This window comes from Dasypus novemcinctus, chromosome 11 (genome assembly GCF_030445035.2).
Source record: "Dasypus novemcinctus isolate mDasNov1 chromosome 11, mDasNov1.1.hap2, whole genome shotgun sequence".
Classification (NCBI taxonomy): domain Eukaryota; kingdom Metazoa; phylum Chordata; class Mammalia; order Cingulata; family Dasypodidae; genus Dasypus; species Dasypus novemcinctus.
Genome location: NC_080683.1, coordinates 103859461 through 103885725, shown reverse-complemented (window position 1 = coordinate 103885725; position 26265 = coordinate 103859461). Strand labels below are relative to the sequence as shown.

General features: G+C 41.4%; 1 protein-coding gene and 1 long non-coding RNA gene across 3 annotated transcripts in view; one reads left to right on the top strand and one right to left on the bottom strand.

The window, feature by feature from the left end:
* Positions 1–26265, top strand: part of LOC139440017 (uncharacterized) — a 179233-nt gene that overhangs the window by 12525 nt on the left and 140443 nt on the right. The gene's annotated exons all lie outside the window — the stretch shown is intronic.
* HEY2 (hes related family bHLH transcription factor with YRPW motif 2) lies at positions 5404–15846 on the bottom strand. The gene is made up of 5 exons (XM_004469062.4): positions 15675–15846; positions 13716–13794; positions 13502–13585; positions 11124–11205; positions 5404–7511 (listed from the first exon to the last, which is right to left on the bottom strand). The coding sequence occupies exons 1-5, from the start codon at positions 15755–15757 to the stop codon at positions 6826–6828; spliced, it is 1014 nt and encodes a 337-aa protein (XP_004469119.1). The 5' UTR covers positions 15758–15846; the 3' UTR covers positions 5404–6825.

Below are 26265 nucleotides of genomic sequence, written 5' to 3'. Positions count from 1 at the left end.
AACAATATACTCCATTAATGCAAGGAGCTAATAATGGGGAGGCAAATATGGGAACTGTGTTTTCTGCATGGTTTTCCTGTAAACCTGCAACTCTCTAATTAAAAAAATGAAAGAAAAATTAGACAATAACTTACACCATTTCTCTTACTGTCATACCTGGTAGAAACACTCTGTGACCTTTGTTTCCCATTTTGGCTCAAGCTCCTGATAACCCAGAACAAAGAGGCTGCCCGCAGCTGGATCTTGGTTTTGGGGGACGTGGCTAGATGTACTGGTGTTGAGTCCTTGCTCCTCTCTTGTTTTGGCTGATCCTTGGGTTTTGATGATCGCATAAAAGAATCAGCTCTGGGAGTGAGAACTAGTCAGCTCAGGCCAGCTAATTCAGGGCTTTATTTCTGAGGTCTGTTCCCATGAGAGTCGTGGTCAGTAGGCACTTGGTGTTTTAAGCTTGCTTTCTTGGTGCAGCACATATCCCTTATGCCTATTCAGTGATTCAGCAGTGAGGGACTCGTAGATTTTTGGGGTGTGTGTGTGTTATGGAGCCTTGAAGAGGGGCACAATGGCCTGGCAAGCCGTCTTACTGTTGCCGTAAAAGATGCTTGTCACTGTAGACGGTGCTTGCCCACTGAGCCTGGTGGCAGCCTTATCTGACGGCCTGTCGCCAGACAGCACGTGGGTGCATCCGACTAGCTGTACTCTGCTCTTGCTATCTCTTGGTGTCAGAAAGATAACACGATAATAAATTACCTCCAATAGTGGTTCCTTGTGAGGCTAAAAACAAAAAATGGCTGGCTTAGTTCCTGTTGAGGAGGTGGCTTGTGACTGTGACCGGGAAATGTGCTGTGACGAGAGTAAACTATGGTCTGTGTGTGTCTGTGTGTTGCCCTCATGACTGCAGAAACCGCCATCATCTTGCCAGACCCCAAGAGAAGCCTATTTAAAGCAGCTGTGCTAGGACAGACCAGCCAGAACGAGGGAAAAGGCCAGCGAGCACTGGCTCAGGAGAAAGTCGACATGAACAGCTCTGGTTGCATTGTCCCCGTGGAGAAAAAGAATGTCGTTAGGATCTCTGTAATTAATAAAAGAGGTTTTCAAAAAGTAGTGAAAGATCCAGGAAACAGAGTTTTATAGTATGGTAAATAAGATTCAGCTATAGAGCTGATAATCAGGAAAGAAGAGGGCTAACTCAGTATATTCAGTTGTTTTAAGAGTTTATGAAAAAATTTAAATTTATCACCCCACGTATACCAGTGAGACATTAGGCATAATAGCCATTCTTAGCAAAATAGTTTTCCTTCCACAGGAGAAAATGTGAATTTGTTTTCATCGCAATGAAAAATACAAAACTGTTACAGTGAAAGATTAATGCAAGAAACCTTAGAATTAACTTGCCAAAGTTATCCAACTACTTTTTATACTTTAAAAGAAGTTTATAATGTATTCTATTACATATATATACAATTTCATATACATGAATTGCTTTCCCACAGAATAACAGGATGATAATAGAAGTTTAAGGAAACTGGGGATATTCGATTTATAGAAAGCTAAGGACTTAAAGGCCTATAGAAAAGTCCTCTGAGCATAAGGTTTTTAAAAATATACGTATATACAAATTGTTAACGTCTATAGGGTTAACTGTTGGCCTAAGAATTTAGGTTAAAAAGCCCTTCCTGATAATGAGAACTATTAAAGTGAATGGGATACTGACCTGCTTTCATAGGCCAAAATGAAGGATGGATGGAGCTGAAATGTCAGCCTAACTTCGCATTCTCCCCTCAAGGAGGGGAAAGCAAGAACAACAAAAACCTCTTTTCTTTTGCATCCGAAAGAAGAATGAGGATTTTTTTCAAACTCAGTTTATTCAGTCTTAACACTTGAACATTTTTCTCATTTTTGTCAATCACCTTGAGCAAGGTTATAGAATCTTCTTTGGTAGTCTTTACAGAGGGTAAGTTCACTGCTTAAGATAAGGTAAGTAGGACCTGCTGGCAAGTTAAAAGTTAAAGCTAGGGGACTGCCAAATTATTTCCAGCTGTGCCCTTTTATGTTGTATTACAGAATAAAGCAGTTATTATTTTAGTCATCCTTTCATATATTTGGAGGGTGAGATGGTAGAAGTTTTTATGCTAATACCATAAACAGATTTCTCTAGTCATTAGTCCAAAGTGATCCCAGGCTGGTTGAAATTCTTGGATAGTCTGTATAACTCTGTGTCCACAAAAAGCAGTGTCAAAAAGACACAGCCTCGCGGTTACAATCATGGCTTTTAGAATCAGACAGGCCTGGATGATTCACAGCTCAGCCTGTAGGGATGGGCTTGGACAATTTAACCTCCTATTCTCTAATTCCCAAAATGTAAAATAAAGATAATAGTACTATCTACTCTGTAGGTCAGTTAAGGGTTTAAAATGAGAAATGGATTTCAAACACTTCATATGAAACTCAGCACAAAGACCAACCAGTGTTAGTAGTTGTATCACATTTGATTTCTCAGCCCTCTTGTGCCTTACAGTGGGTGCTCATGTCAGTAACAGCAGAGGGGTCTATTCCCTGGCCAAACCCAGTCTGTCAGTTCTTCTGACTTTAGAAGTGAGAGGACAATGGGCCAATGTACCCTCTGGTACCTAGATAACCCTCTCTCACATGCCAGGCCTCGGACCCCGCCCACAAGCTTGTCTATGTATGCTAAGGGACTTTTTTTCTTTTCAAGATCCCCCATCCAAGTTCAAAGACTTATCCTTCCAGAGAATATGAACTCTAGTCACAGTTTATTATGTCACGTTTGCTGTAATGCTTTGTTGTAGTTGCTGAAATATTCATCACCTCAATCATTGCTTAGATCTTAAAATAATTACAAGGGGAAGTCAAAATCCATTCTTCAGTTAAATGCAGCAGAAAAACGAAGAGTTGTCCCACTGGGCAATAAAAACATGAAAAGCTTAAAAATACATCTGTCTCTAGATCATTAAGCTTACGAAGTTAATCCAGATTCTTTGATTAGGATGCTATCCTAATGAGATATTTTTAAAAGTAAGCTAAATCAGCTACATTTTAATTTAACTGTTTAAAGTTCTAGACATGGACTTTTTAAAAAGTACACTCATTATGAGTACAACATTGCATTATAGTATTGCCTCAAATCTAAGAGGCATTTTTTTATTCATATTTTTGCATCCTGGAAGTTGGAATGTGTCCTATGATCAATGTGTAAAGTTGTGTTTTCATGTTCTTTTCCCTTAAAAAGATGATCTTAAACCAATGTAGTATCTTGCAGCTGATGGTGTCTTAGAATTAGGGAAATATGGTAATTCTCAAGTCATATTGCTTTGTGATATTACCTAAGGTAACTTACTAATTGGCAAAAAGTACAAGTTAAATATTTAAGATAACCAAAAACACTTCCTTAAGATTGATAATACATATGTACTTGTGGATCTTTGAGACACCACTCTAGTTAATGCTTGGACTATTTTTTTCGTTTCAACTGTACCTAGATACCTTAAAAGTCCCTCAGATTTCGTCATATATGACGGGAATATCTTTGTACCAGCAAAAAGATCCCAAGAATTCCAAATGCTCCCCTCCAGCACCCAGAACCCCTTTCCTCACTCCCAGGCACCTCCTTCTTTTGAGGGTCCCCCTGCCCTGTGTGACTGACTTCAGCAGCAGGCATGCCTTCCCCCGACTGGCTGTGGGGCCACGTTGTCATGTGCTACTGCCATTCACCTGCTGCCCCATTCAAACCCGGCTAAATACTGCACAGTGCTGGGCATACAGTGGGCACTCAGTATCTTCTGGTTCACCAATGTGAATTGCAAAACTGGGTTCTAATTAGTCATACATAAAGCTTTTGGTATTTAGGGAAAACCACATTTCTACAAATGTCCCTTTTCTCTTTCTACTAAAAACCCTCTGAGTTAATGTTGGGACTAACATTTAAACATGTAAGAGTCACCAATAAATCAAACTCAAAATCTTTTTTTCCCCATTGAACCATAAAATAATTTAAAAAAGTGTAACCCCATTCCTCTTTTGTAGCAAACGTGAAAACTACTGCACCTAAAAGGTGCTGCAACACCCTCACAAAGCACTTGGTTCAGAGGTGGAAAACTCAACCATAACTCACAGTTGTACCAGTTACTCCCAGGGAAATATGTAATATAAGCCAATTAATGGGAAACAGCTGAAATTACTGACAATTATTATCTTTAGGAATGCTGACAAATTTTAGGGACTACGTGGCAAGTTGGTTTGCAAATATGTTCATTAATTAAATTGAAAAATCAAACCCATACATAACTGGGAAGAAAAAGAGCATATCAAAAAGGAAGAGAGGGAAGCGGACGTGGTTCAAGAGACTGAGCTCCTACCACTTGGGAGGTCCCAGGTTTGGTGCCTGGTGCCTCCTGAAAAGACTAGCACACAACAAGCAGACACAGCAAATGCAAACAAGGAGGTGGAGAGAAATAAATAAATTTTAAAAAAGGGGATTTATCTTCCAACATTTTATCCAAATTAAAAAAAAATTCTGATCTCTAAAAGTCTATTTCAAAAAAAGGAAGTTTTTTGAATGCTGACATATTCACAAGAGGCACAGGATCAGTTTTTAGATCTTAAAATACAAATTATTAATATGCCTGTCATTCTACAAGTCACGTTTAAAAAGCAAACTCCAAACACTAGTAAGGCCATTTTCTTATTTGCTACCTAATTCCATCAGAGCTGCCTTAAGATATAATGACTGCAGGGCTCATGTACGTAAAATGAGGTGGTGTAATTCTGCCCATTTTAAAAAAGGGAGTCCAGACCACTGATAAACAAAACAAATAGGTAAACTATAGCCTTGAGTTTTCCCTTTGGCTTTTGAGTGTGGAATGATATACATAATAAAAGCATTATATTTCATTCTTTTCATGTACTTTGGCCTGATAGCTTTAGGAACTCTGTAATAGCCTCTTTTAGCCTTCCCTGTAGAAGGGATACCCAAAAAACTTCCACAGCAATAGAAGATATTTTCATTGAGGGTCAGAGGACCTATTGTTAGGATGTATATGACTATCATGTGTGCATGTGATGTTCTAAAAACACTTTATAAATGTTTTTGAGTTACAAAATGCATGACACATTCTACTTTACCTTATTTGGAAGTCTTATATTTTCCAAGAACCATAGTTAAGAATAAAAGGCAGAGGAAACTAATCACGTTCTGCCTCCAAGTAATGTCATACCTGTCTATGCTTGATTTACAAGCTCAGAAAAAATGCTATTTTCAAGCACTATGTGAATTATATCAGGCGAATGACTTTGAAAAAGAAAAGCCCTGGCTTAAATTGTTAGTAGAAGGCCTCACTTGACATTCTCTTAAACTGTCCATTCTGCAAAGCAACTCATCCACATAAAAACATTCAAAAAGGACTTCATTTAATTAGTGATATGTAAAGACTTTTGCATAGAAAAAGGTTACAAAGTAATGAAAACAAGACTAGGTACAGTAATTTTAAAACAATTATTTAAAAGTATAATTTTGCATAATGTTTAACATTCTCATGTTTATTGCTTTCTCCACACAGCAGAGAAATGAAGTGCATAATACATGCTGTGTCTTTTCTTTCAAACATAAAATCTCACGTGCTTGATTTCAATGTATTAAGAGATTATTTTATGTCACAAAAGGAAAAAAACAAAACAAAACCAAAGACCATTATATAGTGCTAGTCTAGGCATGGACAAAAATAATTTATATACATCCCTCTGAATACATTCATCTTGATTTGGGATCATATGCAATCTCTAACTTCATAAAGAACATTTAAGAATCGAGGTTTCTCTTCCCAATGCTTGCTCCCTGTCTCATCACCTCCAGAAATGCAACTTCTCCCAAAAGGTGACAAGAATAGATATTACATGTTATCAGGAGAAAGTGAAGAGGATAAACATATAAAAGTAGTCAAAAAAACAAAACTAAACTAAATAAATTAATTCAAACTCTTGCAAACTGGAGAGTTTTCAAGTTGGCATGTATCAAATAGCTTCCAATGGGCACACAGTAGGCAACTGCTTCTAGATGAACTATATAAAGTATGGTTTCTATAAAGAAGCACCAGATTTGAGCCATCCAAGGAAAAAAAAAAAGTCTTGCAGGTAGGGCAGAAATGCTTGTTAACCTGGGCGCTGATAGGATAATTGCATCTACCACTGCATTGTCACCACTTGGCAAGTCTGTACAAAGAAAGCAAACTAAGTCAGATAAAACTAGGTCTTTCAACCTGAAAATTATTTTCATCAATCCTTTTGGCCAATAAAAACTTGTTGGTTTCAAAAGAGTATTCTTCTCTGGAATTGTATTAAATGTCTGCAGCTTAATGCAAGAATTCCGTCCCTTTTCTTTCTTACCCAATCTCTATGCTCTTCTTGTGCATGCTCAGAAGAAAACTAGATTAGCTCAGGCACTTATGAAACATGATTTTTTCCCCCCATCTAGTTGCAAAAAAATTCAGTCACGGCCTTGTTCTTCCTCAATTTAGACATACTGATGTACTGCTGTATGGTAAAGTCCATATAATTTCCAGAAAACTTCTAAATGGAAACAGGTGTGAAGTTTTCAAAAGTTGCTGATGTCAGTTTGAAAGTTGCCTTAGTAAAAACAGAGAAAAAGGAAAGATAATACCACATTTCCACTTGTGAGGTGTCTCAAATAGCTTTATTATTCCTTTGTAGGCATCTGTATGGCTACCTTCAGGGTGCAAAGTTTTAGGCTGTCTCTGAAATGAAGGACATTCAGTTACTACTGCAAGAAGTTCTGTGAAAAGCTTCCTTGAAAACCTAAAAAGCCCCAACTTCCGTGCCCCAGGGTCGGTAAGGTTTATTGTTTGTTCCACTGCCTGTCTGCTGCGGACTGGACGTGGCTGATACCGATAAAGGCGGGCTGATGGCTGTGGCGGCTGCCACTGCCGCAGCTGCGTTTGGGGGAAGCATTGGGAAAGCACCCGCGAAGGACAGAGGGAAGCTGTGCGCAGCTGCGGTGGCCGCTGCGGCAGCAGCATGGACGGTGGCCGAGAGGGACAAGAGAGAGGTGGAGAGAGGTGGCACGCAAGGGGCGACGCTGCCTGTCGCTGGCATTCGAAGGGCAGAATCAGCGTGGGCAAAAGTGGCCGTGAGGAGGGCGGAGCCGTGGGTAGGAGGTACTTCTGAGGTCGTGGAGAGGCGACAAGGGCTTGACTCCGAAGCGTGGAGTCCGTTTGGTTGGAGCAGGGCGGCGGGAAGATGGTGGAAGGCTGCTGCCCAGTGATGTGGGTGCAGGGGGTGATGGTGGTGGGCCATGGAGGACGTCAATGCTGCCGCCTCCCGCTGGGAGGCGCACGTGCTGAGATGAGAGACGAGGCGCACGCGCAGTGGGTCCGAGGAGTCCAAGCCCTCCACGGAGCTCAGGTACCTTGCCACTTCGGTTAAACACTCTCGGAATCCAATGCTCATGAAGTCCATGGCAAGGGCATGTGCGTCGAAGTAGCCTGAAAGGGGGGTTGGGGCAAGGTGGAGAGGAGAAATGGACAGAGAGATAGAGATGGGTAGAAAGAGCGAACGAGGGAGAAAGAGAGAGAGAGAATATGATAGTTATTGCCAATAACCAGCAAGCAATGTTTTACTCTGTCCTTTAGATGATTTACATAGAATGAGGAAAATTTTGCCAGCTATTTATGGTTTTAATTTTGGGGACGTTAAGAAAGTATACTTTGCAATTTACATGTATGACAACTCTGGCAATGCAATATGTTACAGTTGTTCTTGCAACCAAATATCACAGTGGGGGAGAAAATTAAGAACATCCATGTTTCAAACAGAGGGGGAAAAAAAGCTTCCTCTCTCGTATTGTGGAACAGTGAAATTCCCCAGCAAGCTTTTTCACCATGAAATGGAGTTGTAGTCTCTCTGTCCTGTCACAGGAGTTGGAGATTAAAGGACTTATCTGAAACATCCTCACTCTGTTGGTATTTGTATAACAGAGGGAAAGTACATCTTAGTAGCTTGAGGACTTTCTTTAGAAACATGCTAGAATGTCATCTCAATAAAAGCTTAAATCCTTCTCGACTCACAATGGTTTTTATCAGCAAAGTGAAAACATCTTGTAATTACAGTGTTTGAAAAAGTTTAATGAAAACAAAATGAGATTTTTTTTGAATTTGGTAACTAGTTTGAATGTCTAGAAAACAAAATATTTTTCTTTCAAGGAATAATAAAGCTGCTTACTACTATGAGATTACTATAACTCCTAATTTTCCTTAAGCTCAAATATGTACCTCCTTCATTGTTTATGTTTTCTGGCATCCACCCAAGAAAGAACTGTGTACAAATTGTGTCAGTGTGTGCACATGCATCCCCACACCTATGATTACTACCATAGAAATGGCTGGGGCTGTGTCACATTTATCTGTGTCTCTTTTTATCTAAAGATAATACATTATAATGGAAAATAAAAATGTCTGATAATAATGCAATTTAGGGTCCAATAATAATAATTCAGGGTAATGTCACCACTATGAATGAGTGACCTCTAGTATATACAAATGACCCCTTTCAGAATTCTTTCTCATTTGCCACTTTTTTGGAAAACAATTTGCAAATTAAAACTTTAGTCCAAAAAAAAAAAAAAATAGTCCATTCACTTGGGGGCTGAGTATATGCATGAATGAGAAATATCATATTCAAACAAAATTATTTTTATCTAAGGCATATGCTATCTTTGTTTATGTTTTACAGATCTAAGTATTATATTACCTGGTTCATTTATTGTCTATTTAAAAATAAGACAATCTTATTCTGCAATCAAAGTACTATGGAAAATAGTTGGCACATATATTCAGAGTTCTAAACCCAAAATTCCAACAAAAATTTGAAAGTCCCAAAACGATGTCTGGGGGAAGAAAGACACCATTAAACCAGTAAATGACAATAGCACAAAACGGATATAAGAGAGTGTCATCAAAGTGGAAGATCGGCAACAAAAACGTTATACATGGCCTTTGGCATAGTTAGCAAGCAAAAGGCCCTGGCATAAGGGGTAACGCTATTCCTGAAGAAGACACCTTCACTGAAAGCATTTCATATAGGAGTCCACAGCGTTCTCTGCAGGGCTTTGTAGGCTTCTGACTTCCATGAGAAAAAAAAAGGAAGTGATCATTAGAGGAGACAGAGTCCAGAAACCCTGCTGTATAGGCTTCAGGTGAATTAACGTATAAATGTGAAATGGACACTATCATTGTCCTTATTTTACAGTTGAGGGAGCAAGCTCAGAGAGAGTAATTTTCCTGAGGTCACAGAAGTAATAAATGGCAGAGCCAAGATTTGAAATCAAGCCAGTCAACTGCAGTGTCCATGCTCTCTACCACTGCACACGAAAGCTTCCACAGCAGTTGGGTGTCTTCAACTCTGCCAGCCCCCTCCATGGTCGAGGCCAACACATTCTCCTGCAAGATGACCTCTCTATTGCCCCAGCAGCCAGACAACTTGTGTGGAGCTTACTTGGAAATGTCTGTTCCTAACCTATTCTGGGACGGATTTTAGGACTGTTCAGGTAGCCAAGAATATCAGCCAAGATGGAACTCGGTTTTTATGATAAAGCATAAGAATAATATTACTCTTTAGAAGTACAGCTCATGTCAAATATTTGAAACCATGATAAGACTTCTTTGTCTTGCAGCTAACAATGCCAAAGGGCGGGGGAAACAAACAACTTTTCTTGCACCATCACTGCCTCAGTCAGTCTCCTAATATCCTGAGGTCCAGCTGTGGGGGAAGAATCATGGAGTTGGAGGGGCGCTGGAGCTCCTGGTACTAGAGCTGGCCACAAAGCTGTGGATCATCAGCTTCTAGGACTTCCATCTGTCTTCTGTATTTTTTAAGAATGTTTGTATCCTATGCTTTGGGTTATATTTTAATATGTAGAAGTCACGAGTCCAGCCCCATTCCTTATCTATTCAGAACAGTTCCTTGGGAAGGTACAAGCTGGGGTCAGTTATATGCGCTTCCCTGCACAATAGCCACCACCCTCCACCGACAGGGAAAGATGGTTAAGGTTCAGGCGGATGTTCCACAGGAACTCACCAGTGAAGTCAAAGCAGAGTTAAATACAGAAAAACTTGCATACCAATTGGTAAACAGCTACTTCCCTCCAGTGCCCTGCCCCACCCAGCTCTATGACTCGGCCATAGGTACTAAAAGGTTAATGGTGGGCAAGGAGGCTTCCAGGATTTGGTTGCATCATGTAGTTCCTCATGGTACTCCTTCCTTACCCAGTTAAACATACTGTCCAACACCCTTTGCTAAGATGAGTACCAAGGCATCCTTGAAAGTTGAAAAAAGATACAAAAAAGGCAAAATCAAGTCTGAGTGATGTGTGGGGAAGTGGGACAATAAAATATGATAAATATCATGGCTTTCAGATCTCATCTATTTTTAGCAAGAGGTGAGAATCCCTCTCTGGCCCTCTTGACCAGTCCTCCCTAGGGCTCTGTCCAGTACAGAGGTCATCACCCCAGGGCACTGGCCCAGATGCCTGCTCCAGTTTACTCTCCCTAAAAAAGTTTCTAGTCCATTAATGGTTTCTAATCCAGAGGTGCACTACCTGCACTTTAGATAATCTGTTTGGTTTTAACTGAAGATCAACCAAATAATTCTAGATTCACTTCCTTTGGAGTAGCTGGATTATATTGAGTCCTCACCCTGATTTAATGAAAATAAGAAGAGGAGGAAAAGGAGGAGAAAAAGATTGCTTCTAAAGCCTCCTGTTTATATTTGGATGTTTGGATGTTTGTTTTGTCTTTCTGTACAGATTCCAGCAAGCTCTTCTGAAGTCCCAAACAAATCTCAGACCAGGCTGCTATGAATGAAGCTTTACTCCCACAGTATTATGAAAGCAAACACAAGTCCAGGGTCAAGTGCTTCTTTTGTTCAAGAAGTTCTTTCCCACGAGCTCAATCCTGCCATTAGCATTGATTTCCAGAGCTTTAATCTGGGACTGCCTATTTCAGCTTGTTAAAGAACTTCTAGACTATGACTTCCTTACAATACCAGGGGCAAAAAAGAAGAAAGGTAGAAGGGGAGGAAAAATGAAGTCACTTGCTTACCTTTACCCCCTGTTGCCTGAAGCATCTTCAAATGATCCACTGTCATTTGTAGTATTTCAGCTTTTTCTAATTTTGCAGATCCCTTTATAACAAATAATAAAGGCTTACAAGTCCAGTAGAAATTAATTTGGAACATTCTACACTGAAGTTAGCATTAAAGTTTCCATTTTCCCTTTGACTAGAAAATTCTAAATTTTATTCTGAATTTTTACCAAAATTTACATGAAAGCACTAATTACTCTGTCACACCTAGTGATAGGTGTTTGCCATTTAAATTTTAAAGGCTAAAAGAAGGCATAGTAAGTGACTTCTTTAATTATAAGAATAAATAAACCCCTAAGTTCACTAAACTATTACAACTTTAAAAATCTTAAACTTTGGATCCAATCCCTACCTTGGGTAATAATATACTTTATTTTATTAGGGGACATCCAATAGTCTTATATAATGCTGAAGTATATACCAGTTGAATACCAACTCTGGAGGATAAAAGAGAGGATTTTATCAAATTATTGTTAAAAATAGATTTCTCAAAAATAGAAAAGTCCAATAAGTCTTTAAGGTAATTCATACTAGACCACTGCTAAGAGAACCAAAAGTAAAAAAAAAGGGAACTGTAAGCCGCCTGGGTGCCCCCCCCCCAATAATTACCAGCAGGTGTCACTGTGAACCCCAAGATCACAAGTAAGGGAGAATTTACTAATCTAGGAACTATCATTAATGCTTAAGGATTTTTGAATCCTTCAAAAATTGTTCTTACTAAAATTACCTTAGAAACATATTTTTAATGTACCCCATTATAAAAAAAAGGCAATTTCTAGAAACCAACTGAATAAAACAAATGTGCCACCTCAAACTGTCTCAGAGGGCTGTGGGTGGTTTCTAATTTCCTGGAAGAGTGAAATAATTAAACCAAGATTCTTTTGGGTTTTTTTTTTCTGAAAGGACACTGAAGTTTATTTCAGGTTCCCTTTACTTGTTTTGTGGAAATTATCAGCACCCAGGACATGGTTTGAGTGCCAGAGTTCTTTTACTGCTCTAAAGAACACTCCTGTAATCACACTGTGACAAAGACAGCTTGCTGGAGTTGGTAGCCAAGCCTTGCAAATGAAAAGCCTGTGTTTACGGTAACTAACTGCCAAACAACTGAGGTTTGCTTTTAAGGTTGTTTTAAGTCAACATTTAATAAAAACTTAACAAACCAAGAAAAAAAAATCACCACACTGAGTGTTCCTCATCACTAGACACTGATACTCAAAACCTTAAAAACATCTCTGATTATCGACATTTTCATCTGCAGCCTGAAATTGCTACTGTTCAAAACTAGTTTCCATATTACATTTAGCTTATCAAAGACAGTCTCAGCATATGGAGTGGGTACCTTTTTTCTTAAAAATGTATGCTCAATAGCATATTACATCCTATACTTTTGTCAGTGTTAAACTTTTCCTTAAAGAGATACAAGTAGTTTCAATGAAGTGACTAATAACTCAAATTGCAGTTTCTGGGTAATTTCCAAGGGCTCTGTAGAGCTTGTTTTATAATGTTTGTGGGTTCATGAAGTAAACAACAAAGTGGAAAAAACAAACAACTTCTGTCTTATACCCTATTTGGATTACATTGAAAATATTTTCAACAAGGATATGCTGCTATATCCTTTGAAAAACATTCTTTAGAAATGTGTGCCATCAGCCACCGCAAATGAAGGAGAAACAGTTTTCAAAAACTACAAAGGAAGATTTAATCATTTGGCATCCTACTTTTCTGAGTGTGCAAAATCTTTTTTTTGTAAAGGTATGCTTGAATTCTTAAAAAGGGCAGTTATGGCTAGTTTAATTTACCAAACTTCCAAACCAAGATGCCCCAAATCAAACATTATTCAATTAGTGTAGGGATTAAAAATGAAAGCAAATCGCTTTCATTTTTATTATTGCTATTTAGGAAATATAGCTGGAGATGTTACTTCCTGGCTTTGGTTGTAATTATTTTTAATAAAAAGCCCACCTTTTTTTTAAAAAACAGTTTGAGACAAAAGGAATTTTACATATGACTTAAACTTTTTTTTTGAAGAATACTGCATAGAGCACCGTTTTAAACAAAACCACTACTGGTATTCATAAAAAGAACAGAGAAAACACGAACACTGTTACCCTTAAGGGAAAAATAAGCAAAAGAATGGAAATGTTTTTCAACTTCATGATGGATTATGTTTTTAATAGTTTTGCCACAACAAAGCATTTTACTGAAATAGCTGCTCTGTGCCAGATCAGGGCACATACACCATTATTTTAATGAGCTTTACCAAGAACCCACATTCCCAGATGAGAGAATCTGATTGTTTGAACTTTTTGGGGGGCTGAGGAGTGAGGGTAGCTTACTTGTTTTTCAAAAGCAGTCGGCACTAGTCGTCTCAACTCTGATAAACTGTTATTTATACGATCCCGACGCCTTTTCTCTATAATCTATCCCAAAGAAAGCAAAAACAACAAAAAGTTGAAGAATACAAAAATGATAAAATTAATTGTAATGGAAAAATACAACTGTTACATATTAGGCTGGATTACATGAAATAAAAAGAAAAAAGTCACATACCCCTCTCCTTTTCTTTCTTGCCATAATTTGAGATGTTGTTGTTGGAGAATTTGATCTAATCACAGAGCTAGTACTTTGCCTATGAAATAAGAAGAGTATGTCAGGTGCTGCATTAACATAACAATAGTTTCTTGTGGATACTTGAAGTCTTCTATTAAATATTCAGAGTGACCGTACAGTTCACGTGTGTATTATTTTAACTCTTAATTCTTGCTTCACTCTTAGCATACTTTTCTTTCAGCCCTCATGTCTTTCTAGGTAGGAATTAGGCTTTTAATTTTTTTTTTAAAAAGGGTAATCCAGACGTCAAATCCATTGGCAAAAACTTCCCTGAACTTTTGTTTAACTCTCCCAGTGAAATAATTAAGGGCAATTAGGGTGAGAAGCTAAGATAGTAATACTTTTTAGCCCCACTCACATATATTTCCTAAAAGTCAACTGATCTCCTCTAATAGCATCCTTCTGCCTCCCTCCTGTCAAACATACTGAACAAAGCATAGTTATTTTAAAATAAGGATCATGTTAAGCACCACTATCAAACAGATACACATTCATCACGTGTCAAACCGCTGTCCCCCATGCAATCTTTAAAATAAACAGAAGTTATCTTACTGTTGTCAAAATTTCAATCAGCCATATCTCACAACAGGAAAACAACACAAATTTTTGTTTTGTAAATTAATCTCCCAAAAGAATGCCAATTAAATATGCCACTGATATAGATATTAAAATTAGATCAGTTAAGTAAATGTTTTACTTTGAAAACGAAACTACAAGTATCTCTCAGCCTTCAATCTAAGCTTAAACCTCTAGGAGGTGCAAGCCATCTTGAGTTTACTAATGAAAAGACACTTTATATTGAAAGTCCAATCGAATTGTTACTTTGAACTTATTATTTTGACGGTCCCCCCGAGTTTGTATATCTGTTTCTCTGCATAATTCATGATACTATGCGTCTTCATGTTCTCAAATTCTCCAGGTTCTTGTTATTGTTCTCTTTCATTTTAGAAATGTTGCACACACCAGGTTCCTATTACTTCACCTTCTCACTTCTGGATCTTATTTCTGAATTAACTGTCCTCCTCATTCCCACCCCCTTCTTAATTGGTTTCGCTTGTAAGTGAGATCTTTCAGACCTCATTTCTTAAGATGACATAATGACTCCAGCAAATCGATAGGTAAATTTGCAAACGACTTATCATGTAAATTTCTTTGCTCTAGCTGATTTGGGGCTGCAGTTTGCACGCAGTAGATAAACTATATCAAAGAAAATCAGTTTTCCAAAGGTAGGAAGAATTTTGTTCCTTGAATGGCAGCTGCAGGTAAATAATTAAGGTGCTTTTGGGGATGCCAATTAGATGCAATTATCATTTGACCCGCCTTGGCACTAAAATGCCTCGGTAATCTCCCTCTGTCACGGGAAAGTGGAAGTCTGGCTTCTGTGATCACGACCCCGATCTTTTCCAGACGTCAGAGCCAGCAGTCAGAGTGCTGCTCGAACCGATCCTCACATCTGTCACCCACTCACGTCAGCCAACGCGCACACGGTTAACCGCGAAAGCGCAACCTACTGAGCCTAGACATCACAAACTGCTTTAATTTCTCCAAAAAGCAAGTCGTGTTTTCGTCTAAAAGTAGAAAAATCTCTTTGTTTTTCCCTTTCTCTTTCCCCAAATCCAGTTTCGACTGCGCCACCCGTCGCCAGGACGGGCCGGCCCGCGTGCCCACCGCTGACAGCGGGGGACCCTGCCTGCCCGCGAGCCGCGCTCCGCTCCCCTAAGTCGCCTCCGCGATCCTCTCCCCCCGCCCCGACCCCCGCGCTCGCTCAGCTCGCGCCCACCACTCAAAGTTCCCGCAGGCACAATTTCCCCCGCTCCGCCTGGGCGCCGCGGAGGGGAGCCCCGAGATTTCCCAGCAGCCGCGCGCGCGCGCAAAGGTCCCCGCCGACCCCGCGCTCACCCCGAGTAATTGTTCTCGCTCCCCACGTCGATGGTCTCGTCCATGTCGCTCTCGGAGGTCGTCTCCTCACAAGGGCGCTTCATCGCGGCGCGGCCGGAGCCCGGACGCCGAGGGCTCCCGGCGCCCTCCCTGCCCGCCTCCTCCCTCTCGCCCGCCCGCCCTCGGCCCGGGCGGCGCGGCTCCGGCGGCGGCGCGGTCGGCTCCCAGCGGCGCTTTCCCACGCCGCAGCCCCGCGCGGCCGCCAGTGCCCGCGCAGGCCACGCCCCCCGCGCCGGCGGGGGCCCCCTCGCCTCCCCGGCGCGTCCCCTCCACCGCCCGGCCGGGCCCCGCCTCTCCGGGTCGGCGCGGCTCGCGATTGGCTGGGGCGGGGGAGGGCGGGCCCGTGCGCGCCAATGCCCGCCGCGAGGCTCCCCGAGGCGTGGGAACGTCGCCGTGCGCCTCGGCCGGGAGCTGCGCGCGGGGCTGCTGCCCGCAGACAAGAGGCGCGCGGGCGGGCGGGCGGCCGGGGCCCCGCGGGCTCGCTCTGAGCTTAGCCCCAAGCGCGTGGCCGAGTGTGAGCAAGCGTGCGTGACGTCGGGGGCGGGGGACAGGGGCCGCACGAACCGCCCCGCCGGGATCTCCCTTGTTTGGACCCAAATTACTCCCGGGGCGGCCCCACTGGCCCTCGGGGGGTCTTGAAAGCCTAAACTCAAAGTTGCTTTTCTGCCCGGCAACTCGCGAGGCTACTTCCGCGGCCTCCGGGTCGTGGGCAGATAAGGACGTGAATCTCCCCGACCAGGTACTGAGCCGCCGGCTGTCCGAGGCGGCGAGGTCGGCCTCGGCACCGTCTCCAGCGCTGCGGGCAGGGAGCTCCGCCTGCTCGGCGGCCCCGGGCGCCCAGGAGAGTAGCCCTCGCCGAGTGGACCTTGCGCTGCGGGGGTGGCTCCTCGGGTGGTGGGGACGCGGGCGTCTCAGGACACGATCTGAGCAGGCTGCCCAGCTCGACTGCTTGGGGATTGCGGTGTCCAGATGCTTGCCTCGGTACTCCACGGCCCCTGCGCGTGTAGTCGCAGCCGTGGAGTTCATTCGAATTCGGAAAGAGAAGGGTCGCGTTTGGAAGGAGAAGTTAAATTGTTGAGTGCATTGGACGACGCGCGTTGTAGGAAACTCTAGTGTGCTTGCAAGCGCTCCTTCTCTAGAGGCGCTGGGGTTACTTCGAGCCGGCTGTGCCACCGAGCTTGGGCGAGCGCCGGGGCTGAGCGTGCCCGGGGTGGGCTGTGGGCTGGTGGGATGGAGCCCCGGACTCCGCACGTGGCGCAGGGACTGTCGGTGCTCAGTGGAGAGGAACCTCTGGGAAGGGAGTCCGTTCATCCCGACGCGGCGGGACAGATTCCTGTTTTGCGGGGATCTGTCTGCCTTTGGCGTCCCTTTGACACTCCATTCTTCCCCCCACGCAGGGCGGCAGGGTGGAGAAGGGAGGCAAGACGGGCTGGCGCGGGAGGACTGGGAAGTGACAGGACGGGGACCGCGCCAGGCAGCGGGCGCGGAGCGCGGGAAGGAGGACTTGCCGCCAGCATGGGACGCCCTCATTAAAACGCCACCCGTTGCCCACGCGCCCTCGTCTCTTTCTGTGCCGCCCCGGCCGCGGTCCCTGCGGTGACCGTGTGAACCGAAACCCGAAACGCTCCTTCCTGACTTCTAAAACTTAACCCTGGGCAAAGTCCACCATCCGCGGGGGCGCGTCCCTCGGCCCCCCCCACCCCGCCCTGGCTGCCTGCCACCCCCGACGCCACTCTGGCTCGCGGTCCCCCGCAGCGCTGCGGATAGCAAGCCGGATGCGTGCGGGGCTGGCCCGGCGCGAGCTCGACCTTCGCCAACTCCGGTGAGGGCTGCGCGTAGTTCTGGAAGCGAATGCCTGTAGGTGCAATTGAATGTTAGCCACGCGAGCAAATTAGCGTGCGCATCCAAACGCCTGAGGCGAAACTGGCTCGTTGGGGGTGGGGGGGTGGGTTCCTTTTTTATATACTAGTGTGTTTAATTAGAAAGATCACAAAAAAAAAATTGCAGAAAGGGAAATGGCAATGAAGTCGCAACTGGTTACAGTTTTTCCATATTTGTCTTTGAAGACTTAACCCCTATATTCTCTCATAGAAGTTTTTAGAGCAGGGATGTCCGACGAGCACTCACGGACCTCGGACAGCATTCAAATATATATATATATTTAAGCTAAAAGGGTCCTATTTTAAAAGCGTTTAGAACAACACCTGGTACATAGTAAGCGCTATATAAATTCGTTTTAAAAAAACACGAATGCCCATGGCAAAAGAGCTCGGCCTTCGGAGAACTAGCAAAACAGTATGTTCACTTAAGCTTAATTACTTAATTGCAATTAGGAGCACGAGATTTTTCAATGAGGTGTTTTATTCTCAAATATCCCGTTTGTCCATCCCGTTTAGACGCCTTGACTGTCTGCAGCTGAAATTGCATCTCGGGGCAGAACGAGAAACGAAAGCAGGAAGCGCTATAAAACGCCCCTGCTTACTTGAAAGTGGTCATCGATTGTCTGAGGGTGCGGGTGGGGGTGAGGCGGGGGTGGGGTGGGCGGTGTCGATGGGGAGAAAGAAAAGCTAGAGAACGAGAATCGCGGGATTTCAAGCCTCACCGCCCCTCTGCGATATCCTTTTCAGCGAAAGTTGGTGGAAGGCTTCTGCGGAGTCGGGGCGGGAGAAAAGAAGTCCGCGTGCAGAGTGGCCCGCGGTTCTTTCCTTTTCTCTCTTCTTGAAAGATTTGTACAATGAGATAATTAGACTGAAAGATGCTAGGGACTTGCCGAGAAACGAAATGCCATGAAGGAAGAAAGCCCAGGACGGCGGATCTAAGGGCAAGGAGGAGGGAAGATAGGGCCGCCTTCCCGAACCCGGTCATCTCGCCGGTTTTTCGGGTTTGTGTGATTTAACTCGCTGAATAGATGGGTGAGATTCCGAGAGCTGAAGACTTTAGGACCGGTTTTCTCAAGACTTAATTAATAGATGGTCCTGATCCCTCTTCCAACCTCTCCTCCCCCAGGTTAAAAAGAAGTAAATGTGCAGTTTTTGCATCTGTATTGAAGGTGGTGATCTTGCCCTCATCTTATCTTTCCCCACAAATTTTTAGTTTTGCGCAAACCAGTGAAGTGATACTTTTGCTGTAATTCTACGAATTGATTTTGCACCATCTTTGAAAAGAACGTTTTTTTTAATTTTATTTTTTTCAAATTCTTCTTGGTCTGTTTCTTTTCTCCAGTAGGGCCCTCTGGGTTTTCCAGCTCAAATGTCACACTTTGCTATTTGTTAATTCTCCGAATCCTTTGAGATGCTGCTTACAATTACTTCAAAAAAAAGGTCCGGCCACTCCGCTGTTTGGATTCCTTTAGAAAGTCACCAAGGCATGACCCTACTTTAAAAACGTCTTAACTTAATTTCTTAGTTAAATAGGGTGGCTCTGTTATTTAAAGACCTTTCTGTCAGCCTGACAAGCCTAAGTGCATGTATTTCAAGTTGAGATGGCTAATATTTTGTCCAGCCTGAAATATTATGGTTATTTACACAGCTTTCTTCTGCAAAGTGAGGGAGGACCAGCAGGTTGCCCAGAGAAGAGCTAGCCTCTTTGCAATTGCTGAGGCAGGTGACAAGCACGTGCGCATCTGTGGACAGTCTGGTTGGGCTGTCTTCCCCAACTATTGTCGGCTATTGTGAGCTGGCAAGTCTTAGAAAGTGTGAGAATGCCGTGACTAGGGAGTGGAGGCCAAGGGCAAGATCCTTGTAAATTTCAATACCTTTCCCAACATCAGGCTGGCAGCAGGCAGGCCACCTTAGGGTCACTGCGTGACAAATGCTGAAAGCAAGGATGAATTTAGGCCCACCAACCTTGAAGTCATCTATGAAAAGGAGTTGCTTTAGCAGTTAACAAGTATTCTTGCCTGGTCAGCCCCACAAGTACATTCTATTTCTTGCTTGCCTGGGTATGGGGCTACTTTTTTGTTGCATCAGAGGCTCCAAGGTAGGAAATGTAAGACACAAAGCTCCCTTTTCTGGAAGTTAGAAAGTTTGAATTGATCTCTGCTGTCAAGGAGCAATTTATTCAAACACTTCTATTTCATGGTATTATTAATGCTTAGCACATGTCAAGGATGAACTGGTTTTATTGCAGCATCCCTGAGAAGTGCATTGTCTAATCAAATAGTCTTCCATACGCCAATAAACAAAAAAGAACACAAGTTATGTTAACCTACAGTTTGTGAAGATTTAATTGTTGGTAGGCTTTTCTTTAAAGGCAGCTCTTTTGAATTTCCATTTTTTAAAATTTGGCTTGATTGGCAGATTTTCACCCTCTTAAGTTCACAGTGAACTAATCACTTGTCTCATAAAAATTAACATCTAATTAACCATCTTTCAGTCCTCTAGAATTGTGCCCAACACATCATGGGTGCACGATAAAGGGTTTTAAATAAATTTCTCTTTGAGGTTAATTAACTCCCTACTTCTTTTCATTTATGTAAGACAGATACATTGGAATGATAAAATAGAAATAAGCAACCATGAATTAAAGGACCATGAAAAGATGCAAATAATATGCTTAAATATGAGGAAAACTTACTGTGACTGTGTCCTTAATTCAATCCTGAGCTTCCTGGCAGCCAAGACAGAAAAAGAAACAGAAAAACTTCTAATTTTTATAATCAGAAAGGAGGAAGCATATTGTTTTTTGAAAAAAAGAAACAAACCAAAAACCAAACCAAAGCACCCAAAACCGAAAATTACGTCGTCACTGAATTCTGAAAGAACTGCATGATGGCATGATGACCTAGTTCACAGACTTTTGCTTTTATTTACTTCAGTTATTTAAAACAATTATTTATTTGTCTGAAGTTCTCCCCCAAGTATTTATATATATACTAATTATAACATGAAAAAAATAATATTCACACTGCATAAATGAAGAAAATTGTGTATCTCTTTGTAGTACTACAGCTGAATAAATCATCTAAACTCCTGAGATTAATGACATTGGATAATAGGTTTGTGCCTTAAAATGTTCTAAAAATGTGGATTCTTTGTAAGAAGGTCTCTTTTCAGTTTCAGAAATTTTTAAAACTCAAAGATTCTTGGGTCTGGTTGGCTGGCAATCCTTGATGAAAGTGAAAGAAAAGAGAACTGCTCTACATGTTTCTGAAATATCAAGAACTGTGAGAAATTTTAAGACTTAAATTAATTGCTGTGATCATGTAAATTTATTAGATGTGTGAACATTTATGCTCTTATCTGTTTATTTTTTAATTTGATACATGGCTTCTGGGAGGGAAAAAAAAAACCAATGAGGCTTGAAATAAAGTTGCTAACTTTAGATTTGCTGTTGGGAAAATATAGGCTATTTATGAACCTTCATGCTCTGCAAACCTATTGAAGTACATATTTTCCAAGAAACACATAAAAAACAAATTCCTTTTTCGTAGGGCTGATTTGGTTCTAGCAGATAAGAATTTGACTAATTCTCCGTACATGTTAGTTGAAAGGCAAAGTACAGAAATTTGTTTTTTTCTGGCTTTAGCCTTCAAAATAACTTAATGTTATGTATTAGATGCAATAGACTAAGAAATTTTAGGGATAGATTTTTATCTCATTCCATTTTTAGGAAATGAGCAGTTTAAAGAAAATAACAGTTTGTTAAAGAATTGCAGCGTTCAGCAGGGCATTGTTATCTCTCTGAAAGCAAATGTTATGCTGCTGAACTGAAAGCAGCCATGCTTAGCTGCAGTGTGGAGAAGGGCAGTGTGCTATGCCTTGAACACGTAAAAAAAAAAAAAAAGGCATGCCACATACTGCCATAGCACTTTTAATCTGAGAATAGGAGGTCATCATCAAATCAGGAATCAAAACTCGCAGTACTGCAGTTTTTACTTGTTAGGACTGGTAATCAGGATTTTACTAGAAGGACAGTCTCCATAGGAACATTAATAAAGCCTGAAAATAGAAGACCAAGATGTAAATAGGAATTAGAAGACCAGAATAAATAATCTACATTTAGATAGATATAAAAATCACAACATAGTTAAAACTTTTATAAAGACATGACTTGACTGTTGGTATATAAAAGACACAGGCCAGTAGTTCAAATCATATAATAGGCCAGAGAAGAAAATGTTGTATTTTGTAATTAAACTACCATTTACAAAATGGAATTTACAAATTTCCCATGTTTTGCATGTGTTTTCTCTAGTTTTGAAAATTGTATTCATGGAAATTCAGTTTACTTTTAGGTGTTGACATATATATGTCTTGCCTATTCTATCTTCTGCAACTGAAAGCAGTTTCTTTATGCAGTTTTAAAAATAAAGACCCTTAGAAGCAGACTGTAGTATTTTGAACCACTTGGTGCAATAGTTGTAAGATTGTGTTAAAGGGTTGGGAGAGTGGATCTGTGTTTAAGTGGAACACCTGAAAATCATATCGTCCTGGCACAAACTCTATATCCATGTGCATAGTATCTAGTTTAGATTACAAAGATTTGAGTAAAATTTAGAATTGAGAAGTTCTAACCATAAATTATTTTGGAGTGTGAATTGGAAAAAGGTGGCCCATGCTTTTATTCTAACCATGAAGCACTTTCTCCCCTTCAAGAATGTAGTTTGAGAAGTCATACGAGGAACATCACAGTGAGAACTAAAGAAACGGGACAGTGGGAAAAGTGATCTAAAAATGAAACCAAAGAGTTTATGGACAGAGATCAGTGACAGAACTGTTAGTGTGTACACGTGAAAGTAATAGAACTAACTTTCATTAATCATGGCCTGATTTTTCAGACTGTGCCTCCCTTCATTTGATCATTCTCATTTCCAGGCCACTAAGTACTGAACACCTACTCTAAGCAATGCTCCCTTCTAGGCAGTGTGAGTGATTACATGGTGAACAAGACTCCATTCCTGCTCTCAGAAAATAGAGAAAAGAAGACGGTAGTCAGAATGCAAGCAACTATTATGTAAGATGGGTTGCAGGAAAACCCAAAGGAAAGGGGTAACTGCACATGGGCACGAGGAGAGAGAAGATTCCATTTTAAAGGGAGATTTCACGAGTGATGGCTTCAAAAGTTTTGTATAGGATTAGGGGCAGTGATCTTGTTGGGAGGACTGAAGGTGGCCCATGGATTTTTTGTTTTCAAGCTGTATTTATATAACAGATACCCTATTTTTGGGATATCTTTGTGGGGGATTGCTGTTAAACATTATGGGAAAGGGTGTCTAACCCCTTAGCTATTCTTTGATGCTACCATGGGACTAAGGGGGAAAGAGGCATTTGAGCAGGATGTTGAAGGATGTACAGAATAGCTACAATCTTAAATGATTCTTGGGAAGAATCGTTTTTAGACACACAGGCTGAAGAAGGCAAGTCATTCTTAAGGTAAGGCAGGTGAGCCTCAGCTGGAGTGAAGGGTCAGGAGGGAAACAGGAGGGAAGAAGGAGTTGTTTTGGGAAAATGAATTCGACTGTAGCCACATCATGGAGGAGTTTATGTGCCAGCTGGGTGTGGAAGTCAGTTCAGAGCCACTGGAGGGTTTTGATCAGAGTGACTTGTCAGAGCTAAAATTCATTAGGTATGCTTGCTCCGTCTAATCAAGCTTCTTCCTTGTTTCAGTTGTTACTAACTGAAGTGAAAACATTGCAATAGAGTGAAATTCCAGGACTATTCACTGGACCATCGTTCTGTGAAGGCTTCAGTTTGACTTTTAAATGAATTTACAAGTAGGACTGTTAACTCAGCCCTTAGGAAACTTACAGCTTTGAATTGGGTTTCCTGGGTGGATTTAATATAACTGGATTTATATGAAAGAACTTGTTCACTGCCTGCTCTGTAGAATATTTACAGAATAATTCCAGGATGTGCTTACCAATATTTACAGATATGTGATAAAACCTGCCATGTCATAATTAAAATCAGAACATTATTATACCCTCAGTGATTAAGAGAACCCTCTAAAGCGAGAGTTTCAGCATCATTAACGTCAAAGTAAGACATAGTACACGAACACTGCTAGCTTCCTCAAGGATTTATCTGGATTAAGTACTTTCAGTGAGAGATTGCGCTCTGATTCTTTCCTGCTATTCTCTTGCTGAAAGAGAGAAATAGGTCACAGTTACCTTTCTACAGGGTGCCATAAATAAACATTCCAGGATTTTACAAGTCAGATGCCCGTTTAACTATTTTTAGATGTGGAAAGTTACATCCTTCTCTGAAAGGCCTTGTTGACATGAAAGTGTCTGCGTTTAGATACTGAATATTCAGCCAGTAAACTGCAGGGATGTTTAGTAAGAATGTGCAAGGCAGCCTTAGAATAGTGAATTTCTTCTAGTCACAATAGTGTAGATGAGAGAAAAACAAGGCTCCTGTTAGTCAATGAAAGTTAACCAGGGAGGACTTTTGTCCAATCAGAGGGGACAACTTGCAGCACTGAGACCTTCCCATCAGAAATTACTTTAACTTCCAGCTTCAATCCATTGATCAAACATCTAGAAGCATCCTGGGGAATTCAAAAGCAAGGTAACCAGTAATTCCTGCCCTTGGGGAATTTACCATCCAGAGAATACAATGTAGTGGTGGCAATAGCGACAATTTATCGAGTGCTTGCTACACTGTCAGAGACTTGACCGAATTAGTTTATTTAATCTAGTTTATTTAATCGGTACCTGAACTCTCTGAGATAGGTATAGTCATTATCCTTGGGAGAGACAGACCTGGAGAGGTTCAGCATCTGCCCAAGATTTTGTGGGTACTGAGGGAAAGCGTCCACACAAAGTATTACCTCTAAGTATAAGCGTGGACACCCACACAGCACAAACAGGCAGAGGAGATTCACAATTTGAGAAATACTTGTTTCCCAAAATTTGCTTATAAGTGTGTTGCTTGGAATGCCAGCACATTTTCCCATAGGAACCATGGGATACGTTGTCTTGGTTTGACAGGGCTGCCATAACAAAGTACCACAAATTAGGCCCCTGAAAACAACAGAAATGTATTGTCTCACGGTTGCAAGGACTAGAAGTCTGAAATCAAGGTGACAGGAGGGCCATGTTTTCTCAAAGTTCCCTGACAAGGTAGGGAAGGCTGTTCCACGCCTCTCTCCAGGCTTCTGGCGTCTTGGCATTCTGCAACGTGCTCTTCTTCAGACGTCCCATGGCTTTTGGCTCTCATCTGTCTGTGTCCCTTCTCCCATTCTTATAAGGACACCAGTCGTATTGGATCGGGCTCACACTACTTATCTTAACTGAACTAATTCCATCTAAAAATGACTATTTCCAAATAAGGTCCCATTCTGAGGCCTTGGGGGTTTGGACTTCAGCATATTTTGGGGGAAACACAATTCAGCCCATAGCATACACGGTGGAGAGTTTTCTGTTTCTGCCATCAAAAAGCCTGACTATTCTGCAATGGGCACCATCTGAGGGGTAGGTTTGGGGACACCTGGCCCAGCCCCCTCGCACCTGCAAAACCTCCAGCAAGCTACTTACTCTTTCTGAAACAGGGACCTCATCCGTGGGGCTAATGATGCTTAACATAGGGGAAGGATCAAATAAATTAATGCATGTCAAGTGCTTAGCAATACGTGTGGTGCGCAGGAAGAGACAGTTGTTATAGCAGAGGATATCCTAATCCTGAGTCCTGAGAGCAGGGGCAAAGTTCCCAGGACTTTTTGTTTCTTTATTAAAATTAAAACCATCTCCTATTGTTTTTATATTATAGCATCATTACAAGTTTGTTGCAGAAAGATTAATAAATTGTGTTAGCAATAATATTTAAATTAGAAACAATCACCATTAATATTGATGACCATCCTATCCTTATATATTTTTCCCTTTTCACAAAACATGAGATAGTTTTGCCTATACTATTTTGTAACCTTCTGTGTATGTGTGTGTGTGTGTGTGTGTGTGTGTGTTTAGGAGTTACCAGAGATTGGACCTCATATATGGGAAGCAGGTGCTCAGCCACTGACCTATGTCCGCTTCCCTGTAGTCTTCTGTTTTAAACTAAAAATGTCTCATGAACATTTCTCCATTACTTTAATAATTTTTTCCTGATAGAATTCCTTGGTATGGGTATATCATAAATTTTCTTAAGTATTTCTTATTGTTGGACATTTGAATATTTACCCTTTTTCTGTCATGAACATTGCTGAAACAAAGCTTATTAAGTAAAAATGTGTACATGTTTTAAAGGAACTTTTTTTTCATCTAAGTTACTATGAATGGAATCGGGAGCTCAAATAGTATTCACATTTTAAATACTCGATATTTACTGCTGAATTAACTTTCCCAACTGCTGGACCCATTTTTATCCCCACCAGCAATACCTGGGAGTACTCATTACCCTGAGTGGTTGCCAACACTAGGTAATTTGGGTAGTTGCCAACTTGACAGATGAAATAGTATCGATTGCATTAATTTTAAGTTTTAAAAATTATTATTGATGTTAGAAAATTTTTTCATATTCTTCTTGGCTATTTTTACTTTCTCATGGCTATATGTCTTCTTTATTTCTTCACTTGGGGTGGTTGTCTTTTACCGTGCCCTCTATAAATGCAG

Bases quoted from the DNA above. Each gene is read 5' to 3' on its own strand.
- HEY2 (XM_004469062.4), bottom strand. From the start codon at position 15,757: ATGAAGCGCCCTTGTGAGGAGACGACCTCCGAGAGCGACATGGACGAG. The intron at 13,795-15,674 runs GTGAGCGCGGGG...CTTATTTCATAG, and splicing joins AGCGAGAACAATTACTCGGG to GCAAAGTACTAGCTCTGTGA. The intron at 11,206-13,501 runs GTAAGCTACCCT...TTTGTTATAAAG, and splicing joins CGACTGCTTTTGAAAAACAA to GGATCTGCAAAATTAGAAAA.